We start from the raw sequence: 15,666 nt of genomic DNA, 5'->3' as shown, positions 1-15,666 counted from the left end.
TTTTGACTGCAAATAAGAGCTTGTTTGCTTTATTTTGGGATACAATTTGAAAATACTTTTGTATGCGGGTTGCTTTTACTGTTTATGGAATGCTTATTCTATAAGTGTAAACTTCAAGTATATTATATTGGGTCTTTTTGGAACGGTTAACCCAAGCAGCATAGCACCCATATGCTGGAACGGTTTGAAGTGTGGCGTTACACCCTATAACAGTTCTTAGCAATTAGGTATTCAAATGTTACATTGTAGGGTATTGCTCTATTGTGAAGTCTCCCTACCTTACAATATCCGAGCACAATCAGGAACAAGGCTCTTTTTAGGTTTGAGTTTGACAGCACAGCTGTCAAGCAGACCTACTACTAACAAACTTAAAATAGGCTTATGCGCTAGCCCTGGCTTACTTTCATCAGTCTCTTTTAGTCACTGGCTTGAGAATTTGTCAATCATGTCTTGGGTCAGCTCAGTGGAATATATTCAGCTCTTACCCAATGCTATTGACAGTTTGAGTGGATCTGTTCGCTTGCACTCGGAGTACTTGCACTGAACTGCTTGAAGGACCACTTTACTACTACAGCCCTCTCTATCCACTCCTGCTTGCTCCCGCCAATGTGTCTCGGTCTAATACCCTAATGCTGTATGTGTTAGTAATTAAACTCTGACTTAATGGCTTTGTCCAAGCATGTTATTTACTGGGCAACAAATGGCATTTAACCCATCGCGGGCCTTCAGATGCGGCTCCTATCACCACACATTTATTTATGTACCATTTACCTGATGCTCACGTTAAATGCGTGTCCCAGACACATACATACTGGGCTTCTAGTTGGTGGTTATAGTCGAGACACCTTTGATGCAATGAGCGCAGTTAGTATATAGAACAAGTGGGCTAAAAACAAACGTGTTATCTCCATTACCCAAAACATTAAACAAACTGATTTTTACGAAAGCGCACTTGTTTCACCATTGTATTTATGTTAATACACATGATGTACGCAGATACAGACCATCATGGTTTGGCTAACCAGTTTATAACAAGCTCCTACGATGCCCTGAACACTTGGTCATCAAAATCAATAGCAGAGATCTCAGAAATGTAACAGGAAAATACGTTCAGGTGTGAGCCTCCAAATAAAGGCGTTGGGACCAGTGAGGTTGTCCACAAGTAAGAAAACCTTCCTAAAAGAGCAAGACGGGGTCCAAGGATACTCGGGATCAATGACATGTCGACACGAAGACTTACTGAAATGGTGACGGTGAAGCAAAGAAAGACTACAAATACCAACCCCATTAAAGGAAAGCGGTGACTTAAAGTGATCAGACTACTTTAGACGAACACTATCAAGGAGGATATATATAAACAATTATGAAGATAGTCTTTTGCAGCTTACCCAATGATGCAATAATGGGTCATATAAAAAACAAATACAAAGAGACAAAATAACAAAATAATTGTATTTTCCAAAAGGCTTGCACTGAACAAGGAGGAAGTTCAATAAAAGATGAGAAATGCCACGGCTTCATTAGGGCGACCTGAGACTCCCTCCCCGTTCCAGGGAAACGCTTGGCCAAGTCTCCCGTTCTTGAGATCCAGCAGCACCATACCGGCTCACGCGTGAGTTCCGCACTACCCCCGCTGTCGTCAGCGACGCTGCCACGTTCGATAACCCTCCGCCCGTCCGCAAAGGAGTCCCTTCATTCAACCACCATCCGCAGCCTGTCCTGTCTCCTGTCAAAACCAGCTCCCTCTAAGCTCATAGAAAAACAATCTGACGTCACCTTAGGAGAATCGCCACGACCGAATCGGCCTGTGGGCAAAAGCGAAACTGTGAAGCTACGTAACACGCAGAGATGCCGAAGGCGGCTTGACAAAGATATCCCTCCGCGGCCGTCTCTGTTCAGACTGTTGTGGTGTCTGTGTTTAGAGTTACTGCAGGGACTGCTTCAAGGCCCGAGACAGGCCGCTAAGAAAGCCGCGCACAAGGTCGCTACAGCCCCCGCAAAGTACAAGGACTGGCTCAGGACGAGTTGCTCGTACAGCCTGCGGCTTGTTGAGGACAGGACTCGGCCCAGGACAGGCGCCGGCGCAGCTGCGGGCCCAGAGCTGCTCTCCCCCCGTTTCAAGCGGCCTTGTGGTTTGTTGACGATATCCCCTTGTTTATGGGCCGGCCGTCATGTCTATGAAGCAGCAGCAGGCCGGGAGTAACCGGAAGCCCGGCGGGGGTAGCGGCGCCCCGGCCCCGGGAGGAGGCGGGCGGCAGAGCATGGGCAGGTGGGTGCCAATGTTTCCTGCCTACTGGAGGTTCAAGGGGGATCTTGCGGGCTCCTAAGTGCTTGCGGTGGGTAGGTGGAGAAGGACTGGGGGTGGTACGTCAGGACGGCAGTGCCAGGGGTGGCAGGTCAGGCACTCGAGCTGATGAGGGCGGGCCAACCTGCCAGCGAGGGGAAAGGGAGGAGGGCAGTGTTAGAGGTTGCGAGGGCGAGCATGCTGGGTACTGCTAGTGGCAGAGAATGAGTTCAGTCTGGACTCTGCTGGATGGTAGACCGGGCACAACAAGGGTTGGGGCAGCGCAGGAAGAAAACAAACAAGGTGTGCAATCTGGACACTTCCACGGATTTACGAGGCAAATCGGACTGCAGTGAAAGGGTGGGTACGTCGGAGATTACCAGAGGGACTGTGGGCACAGTCAGTTCGGGAGTGCAAACCCAACATTGACATTCGGTGAGGTTGTGACAAAGAGGAGATGCAAGACTAGTAGTGACATTAATTTCCCAAGAGGGTTAGAACCATGGGTATAGACAGAGGGCAAGCTGGACACTGCTGGGGGTTAGAGGAAGAGCAAGCATGATATTCCTAAGTGTAGAAACGAAGGGCAGTAATTCTACTTCCTTCCTAGAGTCGGTGGGCAAATATGGTCCTTTACCGGGTGAATAGGCGGGTGGACTGGGCACCGTTCAAAGTGAAGTCGTGGTCAGCTTTCAAATCAGAGTAGACTGGACAAACTAAGAGGCAGGGTACTTACTGCTGGGACAAAGGGGAAAGGAAGTCTGGCAGTACAGTGAGTTGAGAGGACAGGCCTGGCTCTTCAGAGGGTTGAGCTTGGGCGTGCTAAACTGTGTTGGGGAAGGAAATGCACACAGGACTCTGACAGTCGAGAGGGATGGTAAGTTTAAATTCATGTGGAGTAGAAAACGTAAAGGAGATACCAGTGATGATGGTGGCACATGGGATGTGTCTGAGGGAGAGGGGGTACGTAGTGGAGTTTGCGTTGTTGGAGGGTGGTTGAGACGAAAGGCAGATTACTATTCACTTTGGGAGAGTGTAAAGGGCAGGGCATAGGAAGTGGGCTACAAGGGATGGTAGACATGAGACTGATCACCGCCTTTGCAGCAAGTCTGGACAGAGCTACCGGTGGCTTTGAGGCGACAGGGCAGCTTTGGCAGGCTTGTATTGCTATTTCATTTTACTCGCAGATAGGCCTTCCCTGATTATGTTGATTGAGAGGTAATGTTAAGATGGAATGATATTTGTAGGAGAAGGAAGAGTTACTTTCATGCAACATCGCTTTTATTAATTGATGTCTTGGTCTAGCTTCGCAAACTTTGCAAGGTTCTGCTAGTAATTATGAAAAAGCAACCCATAGTCTTTGAATTGAGGGTGTGTCTTTAAACGGACTTCTTATGACATCTGAGATCAGCTTAACTCTCTCTACCCTCTTTGAACTCGTGGAGATGCTTGCTTGGCTCTGTGTGTGCATTGACATGTAAAACTAGTATTACTGGTGAGTGACCTTTCTTTCTGAACATGTCTTTTATTCTGTCACATGCTTTCCGTTTGAAGCAGCAATTGCTTGTGGTGGTTGGTGTGAGTTAGAAGCGTTCCTGAAAAGGTTACATAGTGCTGTGTCTTCTTACTGGAGGCTTTGTTTATTACCTAATGGGGCAAATTTCGAATAACATAGCGTGGTGAATATAGTCATCACATCCATGAGGTACACCGGTACGGATTTATTTGCAGCCTTCTATTTTTTGCTAACAGTTATGGTAAAATAGATGTAAATATCACACTTTTACGCAACGTTTTATCACAGTCCAGGAGTAATCTGTAAAAGTACGAATGCACTGTAATTTCTGTGTAAAATTCCAAGTTACTTGCCTGTACCATGAGGAAAACTCGGAGGCACCTGTTGGAATGCAGGCTTTCGGTATTACTCAGTGGCATGTCAGTAAGTTTACCATGGTGTGCCAGAAAAAACCCACAAAACTTAATTGACTCACAAATAATGCACTACATCAATGGTAGCATGTAGTGGTATTTGCACTTGCATCGTGATCATTTATGCAAGTAGTACCATTCAGTTTGGTATTTTTAAAGAGGTGTGTTTACCACCAGAAATGTGTTGATTGTATTTTCATAGTGTATTACCGGTTCTTTTAGTTGTTACTGAGCAACTCTGCCATTGCCATCAAATATAAAATATAGGGATGTCATAGACCTGCAGTTCTGCTGAGTCAAGGCATCATTTGACACGTGAATTAAGTGGCTGCCGTGCTGCAGTTTTCGGGCTCTGGTATGTCGCAGATGAATGCTACTTTAGCAGCCTTTATTCTGCTAGAATGTGCTTTTGCTATACTTGGTCATTGTTGGTCTGCCAAAGGATAATCACAGCAAGCCACAATCCCTGTAGCTGTATTGCTGCAGAAGTCATTCTTGCATCTGAATGTCTAAGCGTCGTTAAATGTGCTGTTATATTGCATGTCAAGCATTAACTGTGTTCAAAAGTATAGATCCAGATGCAGCCCAATTTCCCATAGCTAGGGAATGTTGTCTGAGGAAGGTCCCTGGTATCTCAAGGGATGGTAAACGTAAAACTGATATAACTGTATGGTAGTAAGCATATTACTCTTACACACCAGCATTCTGTGACAGTCCATGGGTTCGTCCATTTAAAAAATCTTGCAATAAACAGACTTTCCAAGGTGATCTGATTGGCACACCACGTATCGCTTTCCATGAAATGTTTTTTAAGAGCACATCTGTGTATGGGCTGTGTAGAAGGTTCTACGAGTCCACACATGACCGCATTAAGATTTCGGAATAGAATTGGTGGTCTTATTTAGTCACAGGTAATCCGTTTTTGAAAATTAGATTTAGTTCTGTTAAAATTTGTATCCTAATTTTAAAGCTCTAGAATTTGTTTAAGATTTTTAGTTCTCCACCCAGTAAATCAAACGTGGCAAATGTGTGTGTATACCCACACATTTATATATGGAGCTACAGATACATGTAGGTGTAACATCTTTATGTAGCCAATAGAAGAATTTTTAGTTTCGTCTTCAGTAACTACAATTTTTGCCAGTTCTAGTAATGTACGTATAAAATGCTACTCCACACTTAAATGTGTTTTGGGTGCTTTTATAATGTGTATTTGTGAAGCGCACTATCACCACTAGGGTATCTTGGTGCTGAACAGGTGTGTGCCTCACCCTGCTTAGTGTACGTTGATTAATGGAAAAGCCAGGTTGTCTGCTTCTTGTGGAATTCAAGAGAAGAAGAGGACACTATGAAATGTAATGGGAGATCGTTCCACTCTTTATCATTTATAGAGCATTTTGGACCTTTTCTAAACTCTACAAAATAGGGATAATATCAATTGAGAGCTGCCGGAACTGTCAATCGCCTATACATATGTCCTTTACCCACGCATATATATTTAACAACTATGTGATGATATTAACAGAAATATCCTCCTATCAATATAATACTTAACCCAATGACTACGTTTTAGGATTCAAGCAACATCTGAAATACCACGATAGATAAACAGATCTACTCGTTAGATTTATTTTTACAGGGAATACCTTCAGATTAACTGACATAACCTCATCAAACATTATAACTCATTGTCGAATAAACTGGATATTTTCACTCAGAAGAAAAAGGCACCTGAACTCTCTATAAAGTAGATTGTCCACAAACTCATCAATAGAGCTCCTAAAACTGCCATCCTGAGATCTTTTATCACCCTGCCCGTTGGCTTGTACATACTCATTCTTGCATGCCACACTCCTGATCACATACCCCACCCACATAATAGTGATATTCATCTCTTGCAATATCGTTCCATTAGACCATATGGTAGTCGGACTCGCATCTCCATGCCCACATGCTACCCCCCCCCCCCAATTTGAAAAGATTGTATCATGTCTTTGGAATTAAAAATAGAGAAGGAAAGAGACTTGACGATAGTACCTTCTCTGCCCTGTTTCTTTGTCTGCACTATCAGCCTCAATTTTATGCTCACATAAGTTTGCTAGTCTCCTTTTTAGGTCTCGCCTGGCGAGATCTATTGTTGCTGACTTGCCTCGGAAGTGGGACAGGAGATGGGCACGCGCAGGCTCTTGGCGGATTTGAGTTGGTGTACGTGCTTACAGCCACGCGGCGTGCACATCTCCTGTCCCCCTTCCCTCGCAAGTCCGCATGCAGTTTCACTTTCGTGAACATTCACTCGTTAAAAACGCAGCATTTGGGCATCCGCAGGGCTTTTGGCGCTTGGATGTAACGTGTACAGCTGGTGCTTGGTGCCGTGTTAATTAGGCTCGAGGCAGTAGTTTCTTTGTGAACGCGCTCATAAAGACTCGGGCCCCTCTCAATTCCTGAACTATGGCTATGGCGCAGCGGTAAAAATACAAGAACCACACCAGAGAGGTACGATGGACCTGCGCCACCTGTACCTTGGTACCCACATGCTGCGGTAATTACCTAGCCCTCGAACTCCAGTGCTCGCGCCCCTTGCGCCATTTCAATGTGTACATATTAACAGGTTCGAGCCTTATGCGCGCTCCGTCATACTACGTGCCGCGCTACATCCGCTAATAGCGAACGGGAGGGTTGGTGCTCAGGGCGCCCTATACTGCCTTCTTCATTCAAGAGTCAAAAGCGGGCCCATTCCTTTTTAGCGCTGGGAGCTAGGCGATTTGCCCAGAATCACCGGATGTTTGAGGGTCGGTGCCGAGATTCGAACTGGATTCCCCAGCTTCAAAGTCCCACGCTCTAGCCATTATGTTGTGTTGCTCTACACAACGCGTGTAGTGTGCCTTGCACCCCTAGGCCGTCGCGCTATCACCCCCCCTAGGGACAGGATAAAGGATCTGTGATCCCGGCTGTCAGGAAACCCGGTCTGGCTGAAGGGGGAAGCGAGGAGAGAACTCGCGGGCAGTCTTGCCCGAGTGTAATCCAAAGCGGGCCAGCCACCCCCATCGCTGGCTACCCTGGGGCAGTCCCCGGGCAGCTAAATATATCGGCATGAGCCCCTGGTCCTAGTTAAACGGAAAGGGTATACAGTTCCTCTATTTGTATAGGGGAGTGTAGAGCACACTCTCCTTGGAATTTAGACTAAGTGGGGGGTAATGTTTAGTAAGCCTGAAGGGTATAGGACTGTGTGGGGTGGGGGAACCAACATTGGTGGAACTAAAACCCTCACACACCCAGCAAGCTAGGTGTCATGCTTCATCATCTGGGTTTTGCTCCTCGTCGGGTCGGCGCTGCAATTCCCGACGGGCACCCAGGGATGGGGCTCTTTGGCGGAGATCTTTTGTTCCTTGCCGAGGGTGAGTGCAAGTGAGGGCCAGGTAGGTGTAGATGTTTGTGAGTGTGGTTAAAAAGGGGTTGGTTATTCTGAATATATGATTTTATTCGGTCAGTAAACCACCCTGTTAAAAATGAAATGAGAGGCGGTAGTCTTGACTAAATGGGTCAGGGACTACTCTACTCTGCTCAGGTGGTCAACATGTTTCATGCCTACAAGGTCAGGGGGATCCAGCGGCAATTCATCAGGACCAGTGATTTCAACTATCTACAAGATTGTGAGGGTGTGTTACTAATTATTTACAGTGATGTATAAAACTACCCTAAGTAAGTGTCGGAAAAACTAGACTCTTACTTGCTGGATTGGCCTATAGAAAAGGGAAAAGGAAACAAAACAGGCACCAGCGTACATTAAGACGCACACTTAGTCAAAACTATACATTACAAAGACAGGAGCCTGAGACTCCTCATATGCATCTTCACTGGGAAAACAATTTACGCTACATACTGGTGATCATGCACAGGTGGATGCATGGTGCAGGTACGTGTCAGGTGATCAAATCTAAAATTATAAAACACTCAGAATCTTACGTTAAATGCGGTTATGCTCACCCAACGTATTAGAAAGTGCCACTCCAGTCGGTACTTGGCGAGCCTCTTGGGGATGCGCGATAGCCTACTGTAAATAATAGTACAGAGTAAAGAGGCGAGAGGCTCATGCTTGAAGGAGATGCATACTCCCTATTCGCTATGTCCAATCAGGGCAAAAGGTGGCAAAATACCCCTCGGGTCCCGTGACAAGCGAGAGGCTCATGCTTAAAGGAGATGCATACTCCCTAATCGCTATGTCCAATCAGGACAAAAGGTGGCAAAATACCCCTTGGGGCCCGTGACAGGAGAACCAACGACCGTAGAACGCCCCGTCCCCCCGTCCCAAGTGTCTCACGGGAGAGACAGGAAGGAGACTAGGGACCGGGCCGCTGCCACAGCCGCGGTACGCCGATCACCGAGACCGAGTAAGTCTCAGCTCAAGAAGTGGAGTCTTAAGAACGGGATGCAACTACTCACAGTTTTGTCGCCCAAGGGTAGTTTGTAGACCTACCCCGCTCCGCCGAAACCGGGAAGTGAGGTCTGCTTCCCGCTGCTCAGTTAAGAGTAAATCCTATGAGGCTAGGCGGGTACTGATTGGTCACTGGACACCGGCGAGAAAGTTTAGACAGGCAGTCTTGTTCCCAGGGTGATCATGGGTGCCATCTTGGAGAGGGGTATATCACTATGTGGTGGATAGTGTATTGGGCATGAGGGGGTCAAGGGGTCCTTTAAAGATAACAATGTGCTGACAAAATTAATCATCTAATGTGTCCCTATCAATAGCCTTGAATAGTCATGTTTCGTATGTATGGTCGTATGGATGAGACTCAGATACATATATGGGAATGCGTCTTATAACAAAGTGATGTAGGAGGTGTGGCGGGTTTAATTACCACTTATCATCTAGATGCCAATACCGTCAGATCTGCAAGTAATGATAAGTGTATTAGGGACTGACATAATGCTACCGACGGCAGTCTCATCATAGAGGTTGATTATAGGCGCCATCTTGAGATGGGAAAATGCGTGATGTGATAGTCCCGAAAAGTAGCAAGGGGCTGCAGGACGTCGTTCTCCGATATAAAACTCACGACTAGTGTACTAATGTCATGGGAGGAAAGCGCTTAGAAAAACATGTGAGGTGACTCCGACATGTCGGTGTATGCCAGAGAAGTATAGTAAGGGTTGCTGGATATGCCCAGTCACTATCACTATTTAGGAGATGGTGCCCCTCCCTTGCTTGGGTTTTACTTACTGATTGGGATTACAGTGAAGTGTAGGTATCATAAGAGTCTAGGGATATGCCCAATCACTATCAATATTATGGGATGATGTCCCTCCCTTGCTTGGGTTTAACTTGCTAATAGGGACTATAATGAAGTGTAGGTATCATCTAGGTTTCAGTGAGTTAAAGAAACCCATGGTATGTCATCATTTAGACCCCGTGTATCCGAAGCCAGTTTGTGGACCCATCTTTGTTCCAGTCTGAACAAAGTTTGTGGTGGCATGCCTGGATGTGATTCAAGAACAACCCATCTTAAGGAGTCTGCTGTGTGGTGGAGATTTTTGAAATGACAATACAATTTTGTGGTCTCCTTAGAGCATCTGATGTTACTTTTGTGCTCTGTGATGCGTGTCTTGATTGATCGTGTCGTCATCCCTATGTAATACAAAGCGCAAGGGCATTGTAATAGATGCAATTCTTTGAATTACAATTTGTGTGACGTCCCAATTTCCAGGTCAAATTATCAGATAAAACCAATTCCTTTACGGTCATCGTCTGATGGCAAGATGTGCAATTGCCACACGGGAAATGTCCTGTGACTGGTGGGAGACCCCAAAGGGTCGCCTGGGTGTTCTGCGCTGTTTTTTTGGGTCTAGTATGGATCAGAATATCTTTAAGGTTTTGCGTTCTCTTAAAGGCAAACCTTGGTTGTGGTAGAGTTAGATCCCCAGCCGCCAGAATCCCCCAGTGTTTCTTAATGACTTTTTTTATGTTGTTGGAAGATGGGGTAAAAGAAGTCACACATGTCAAGGTTTCGGTTTGTTCACGGGTCTTAGTCTCTAGTAAAACCTCTCTAGGGTTATTCCTTGCACGTTTCATGGCGTTATTAATAGTAGTGGGGGGGTACCCTCTCTCTTGTAAATTATTGGCCAGGGTATCTGCCTCTTTCTTGTAGTCCGACACAGAACTACAATTTCTCCTTAATCGGAGAAACTGGCCAAACGGAAGGTTATCCCTCAGTGCTTTGGGGTGGTGACTGCTATACAACAACAGGCTGTTTCTGTCCGTTGGTTTTTTGTAGAGACTAGTGGTTAAGACTCCTGACTCCAGTCTGATGTCTAGGTCCAGGAAGGCAATGTGTGAGGGGGAGATGTGGTTGGTAAATCTCAGGTAAGGATTCTGGATATTAATCCATTGGCAGAACTCTTCACATCTGTTCATAGAACCCTTCCAAAGGATAAGGATGTCGTCAATGAATCGCCTCCACAAAATCAGACTCTCATTAAAGGGGTTAGTTGGGCTCTGAATGATTTCCTCCTCAAAGGCTGCCATGTAAAGGCAGGCTAAGCTAGGGGCAAATGTACTGCCCATAGAAGTCCCTTGGCATTGATGGAACAGTTCATTCCTGAATTCGAAAAAGTTCTCAGTTAATGCCAAGGATGCTAGGTCCATAATGAAAGACACCGGAGTGGGTGATGTCCATTCTTCCTTACGTAGGACCTCTTCGATCACAGTTAGGGTGGCTTGTTGTGGGATATTTGTGTGGAGTGCCTCCACGTCTAAAGTGACGAGGAGGCTGATATCCCCATTAGGTGCCAACCCTTCAATTGTTCTTAAGATGTCACTAGTATCTTTGATATAAGATGGTATCCTTTGGACCAGGGGTTGCAGGTAGTGATCCACAAATCTGGATAGAGGCTCCAGGACCGAGCCAATACCGGACACAATGGGCCTACCTGGGGTGGGAAAGGTTCCCTTGTGGACTTTTGGCAAGGTGTAGAAATATGGTGTTACGGGATTCAGTGTGTTGAGGAAGTCAGCCTCTTTCTTTGAGATCCATCCATTAGTCTCAGCCTCCAGCGTGAGGCTGTTGATGGTGTCCTTCAGCCTAGGAGTGGGGTCTAAAGTGATCGGGGTATAGTATTTCCGATCACCTAGTTGTCTCCGACACTCTCTCTCATAGTCAAGGGTGGACTGGATGACTGTAGCCCCACCCTTATCTGCTTGTTTGATGGTGATTGAGGGGTCATCTGCCAGGGCCCTGGCTGCATTCATTTCCTCCTTTGAGAGATTATAGAAGGTGTTGGACCTATCTCGTGTCATGGCTAAATCCTTTAGTATTGCTTTTTCAAAGGTTAGGACTTCTGGGGGGACCATGCCAGCGTTGGGAGTAAAGGTTGAGGGATTGTGTAGCCCAGTGTCTGTATATTCTGTATCGTCATTAGATTTGTTGTGAAAAAAGGCTTTGAGGCGAATCTTTCTGAAGAAACTGTGCAATTCGCATGCTTCCCTGAATTTATCAACCTTAGGAGTAGGTACAAAGCCTAATCCTTTGCGAATCACTCGTAATTCAATATTGTCGAGTGGTCTTTCAGAGAGGTTGATCACTAGGTCCTTCTGCCCCTGCGTTGGCTCCGGGTTTCCATTGGTGGCTGAACTTGATCTTGCCACTGAACATGTTGTGTTCCTCGCCTTCGCCCTCTTCCTCTGCCCCAGCCTCTGCCTAAAAAAGGTTGGGGATTGGTTCCTGGGTAGAATTGGGGAGGACACGGGGGAAACATGGGGTATTGCCAAAATTGAGTTTGTGGTGGTGGACCAGGGAATATCGGTTCCCCTCGATTATAGAAGGAACGGTTGTTCTTTCTTCTCTGGTTTGAAAAATCCCAGCTACCAGAGCTTGAGTTGCTGTTGTTAGAGCCCCTCCTGCTATTGTTGCTAGATTCTTCATCACTCGAATAATTGTTCCTGTTAGGTGTGAAGTCTGGTTTCAGGTAGGGGAAGATTTTTTCCCTATCAAACCTAGAGATGTCCTTCTGCAGTTTAGCAATCTTCTGTTTAAGAAGATACTCCCTATTCTCCGTTATTTCTGAGTTGATTTCAGCTAACTTGGTTTTGTATGTGCTGTTAGGCACTGCAGATTTCATATTGGACTCAGCAGTTTGTATCCGTAGTAACAAGGCATCAGCGAGTCTTTTTGCAGTGTTAATTATAAGAACTAGGAGGTCACGAGTACATTTCCAAGAGACTGAAGACCAATCTTTCTTGAATGGGGGATCCTCCAGAAATAAACGGGGAAAAATGTTCACGATCAGTCCATTGGGGGCAATGTTAGCCCTCAAATACTCAGTCATAACAGCACCATGCATAGTTATTCTGAGCCATTCTTTTTTGAGGGATACCAGATTAGACCAGTCATCTGAGTGGGACACGTTTGCTGTTGCACCGTCTACTCCTAGGAGTGATGGTGTTCTGAGGATGTCTGAGACTGCATCCTCGCCATAGCTAATCCCTAATTCTCCCTCCATTGTGTGGAAGACGGGAAACAATGGCCACTAACCCAACGTGGGGGGTTAGTTGGTAGTGGGGTGGGCCTACCAGTGTAGATTGACACTGTAGGTAACCTCAGTCTTTTCCTACGGTTTTCCAACTGCGCAAGGAATCGCAATCAAATGAAGGAAGAATAAAATGTTAAAGACAAGTGGGCTATATTTAATGAGGTCCAGTATACAAGCCCTGAAATAGTTAAACGGAAAGGGTATACAGTTCCTCTATTTGTATAGGGGAGTGTAGAGCACACTCTCCTTGGAATTTAGACTAAGTGGGGGGTAATGTTTAGTAAGCCTGAAGGGTATAGGACTGTGTGGGGTGGGGGAACCAACATTGGTGGAACTAAAACCCTCACACACCCAGCAAGCTAGGTGTCATGCTTCATCATCTGGGTTTTGCTCCTCGTCGGGTCGGCGCTGCAATTCCCGACGGGCACCCAGGGATGGGGCTCTTTGGCGGAGATCTTTTGTTCCTTGCCGAGGGTGAGTGCAAGTGAGGGCAAGGTAGGTGTAGATGTTTGTGAGTGTGGTTAAAAAGGGGTTGGTTATTCTGAATATATGATTTTATTCGGTCAGTAAACCACCCTGTTAAAAATGAAATGAGAGGCGGTAGTCTTGACTAAATGGGTCAGGGACTACTCTACTCTGCTCAGGTGGTCAACATGTTTCATGCCTACAAGGTCAGGGGGATCCAGCGGCAATTCATCAGGACCAGTGATTTCAACTATCTACAAGATTGTGAGGGTGTGTTACTAATTATTTACAGTGATGTATAAAACTACCCTAAGTAAGTGTCGGAAAAACTAGACTCTTACTTGCTGGATTGGCCTATAGAAAAGGGAAAAGGAAACAAAACAGGCACCAGCGTACATTAAGACGCACACTTAGTCAAAACTATACATTACAAAGACAGGAGCCTGAGACTCCTCATATGCATCTTCACTGGGAAAACAATTTACGCTACATACTGGTGATCATGCACAGGTGGATGCATGGTGCAGGTACGTGTCAGGTGATCAAATCTAAAATTATAAAACACTCAGAATCTTACGTTAAATGCGGTTATGCTCACCCAACGTATTAGAAAGTGCCACTCCAGTCGGTACTTGGCGAGCCTCTTGGGGATGCGCGATAGCCTACTGTAAATAATAGTACAGAGTAAAGAGGCGAGAGGCTCATGCTTGAAGGAGATGCATACTCCCTATTCGCTATGTCCAATCAGGGCAAAAGGTGGCAAAATACCCCTCGGGTCCCGTGACAAGCGAGAGGCTCATGCTTAAAGGAGATGCATACTCCCTAATCGCTATGTCCAATCAGGACAAAAGGTGGCAAAATACCCCTTGGGGCCCGTGACAGGAGAACCAACGACCGTAGAACGCCCCGTCCCCCCGTCCCAAGTGTCTCACGGGAGAGACAGGAAGGAGACTAGGGACCGGGCCGCTGCCACAGCCGCGGTACGCCGATCACCGAGACCGAGTAAGTCTCAGCTCAAGAAGTGGAGTCTTAAGAACGGGATGCAACTACTCACAGTTTTGTCGCCCAAGGGTAGTTTGTAGACCTACCCCGCTCCGCCGAAACCGGGAAGTGAGGTCTGCTTCCCGCTGCTCAGTTAAGAGTAAATCCTATGAGGCTAGGCGGGTACTGATTGGTCACTGGACACCGGCGAGAAAGTTTAGACAGGCAGTCTTGTTCCCAGGGTGATCATGGGTGCCATCTTGGAGAGGGGTATATCACTATGTGGTGGATAGTGTATTGGGCATGAGGGGGTCAAGGGGTCCTTTAAAGATAACAATGTGCTGACAAAATTAATCATCTAATGTGTCCCTATCAATAGCCTTGAATAGTCATGTTTCGTATGTATGGTCGTATGGATGAGACTCAGATACATATATGGGAATGCGTCTTATAACAAAGTGATGTAGGAGGTGTGGCGGGTTTAATTACCACTTATCATCTAGATGCCAATACCGTCAGATCTGCAAGTAATGATAAGTGTATTAGGGACTGACATAATGCTACCGACGGCAGTCTCATCATAGAGGTTGATTATAGGCGCCATCTTGAGATGGGAAAATGCGTGATGTGATAGTCCCGAAAAGTGGCAAGGGGCTGCAGGACGTCGTTCTCCGATATAAAACTCACGACTAGTGTACTAATGTCATGGGAGGAAAGCGCTTAGAAAAACATGTGAGGTGACTCCGACATGTCGGTGTATGCCAGAGAAGTATAGTAAGGGTTGCTGGATATGCCCAGTCACTATCACTATTTAGGAGATGGTGCCCCTCCCTTGCTTGGGTTTTACTTACTGATTGGGATTACAGTGAAGTGTAGGTATCATAAGAGTCTAGGGATATGCCCAATCACTATCAATATTATGGGATGATGTCCCTCCCTTGCTTGGGTTTAACTTGCTAATAGGGACTATAATGAAGTGTAGGTATCATCTAGGTTTCAGTGAGTTAAAGAAACCCATGGTATGTCATCATTTAGACCCCGTGTATCCGAAGCCAGTTTGTGGACCCATCTTTGTTCCAGTCTGAACAAAGTTTGTGGTGGCATGCCTGGATGTGATTCAAGAACAACCCATCTTAAGGAGTCTGCTGTGTGGTGGAGATTTTTGAAATGACAATACAATTTTGTGGTCTCCTTAGAGCATCTGATGTTACTTTTGTGCTCTGTGATGCGTGTCTTGATTGATCGTGTCGTCATCCCTATGAAACATGTTGACCACCTGAGCAGAGTAGAGTAGTCCCTGACCCATTTAGTCAAGACTACCGCCTCTCATTTCATTTTTAACAGGGTGGTTTACTGACCGAATAAAATCATATATTCAGAATAACCAACCCCTTTTTAACCACACTCACAAACATCTACACCTACCTGGCCCTCACTTGCACTCACCCTCGGCAAGGAACAAAAGATCTCCGCCAAAGAGCCCC

The 15,666-nt window shown here is 46.0% G+C and overlaps 1 protein-coding gene across 17 annotated transcripts in view; it reads left to right on the top strand.

The window, feature by feature from the left end:
- The first annotated feature begins 1,808 nt into the window (after positions 1-1,808).
- The window catches only part of ATXN2 (ataxin 2), a 1,509,788-nt gene continuing 1,495,930 nt past the window's right edge, over positions 1,809-15,666 (top strand). For 9 of the 17 annotated variants that reach the window (XM_085634787.1, XM_085634790.1, XM_085634785.1 and 6 more), the window contains exon 1: positions 1,874-2,269. In XM_085634787.1, the coding sequence (XP_085490913.1) occupies positions 2,172-2,269 (98 nt within the window). In that variant the 5' untranslated portion in view covers positions 1,874-2,171. Of the gene's footprint in view, positions 2,270-2,521; positions 2,645-15,666 lie in introns of those variants that run through there. The other 8 variants (XM_085634782.1, XM_085634779.1, XM_085634778.1 and 5 more) reach the window with 3 other exon arrangements.

Source organism: Triturus cristatus, chromosome 11 (assembly GCF_964204655.1).
Source record: "Triturus cristatus chromosome 11, aTriCri1.1, whole genome shotgun sequence".
NCBI classification, from domain to species: Eukaryota; Metazoa; Chordata; class Amphibia; order Caudata; family Salamandridae; genus Triturus; species Triturus cristatus.
This window is presented reverse-complemented; position numbering and strand designations above follow the sequence as displayed.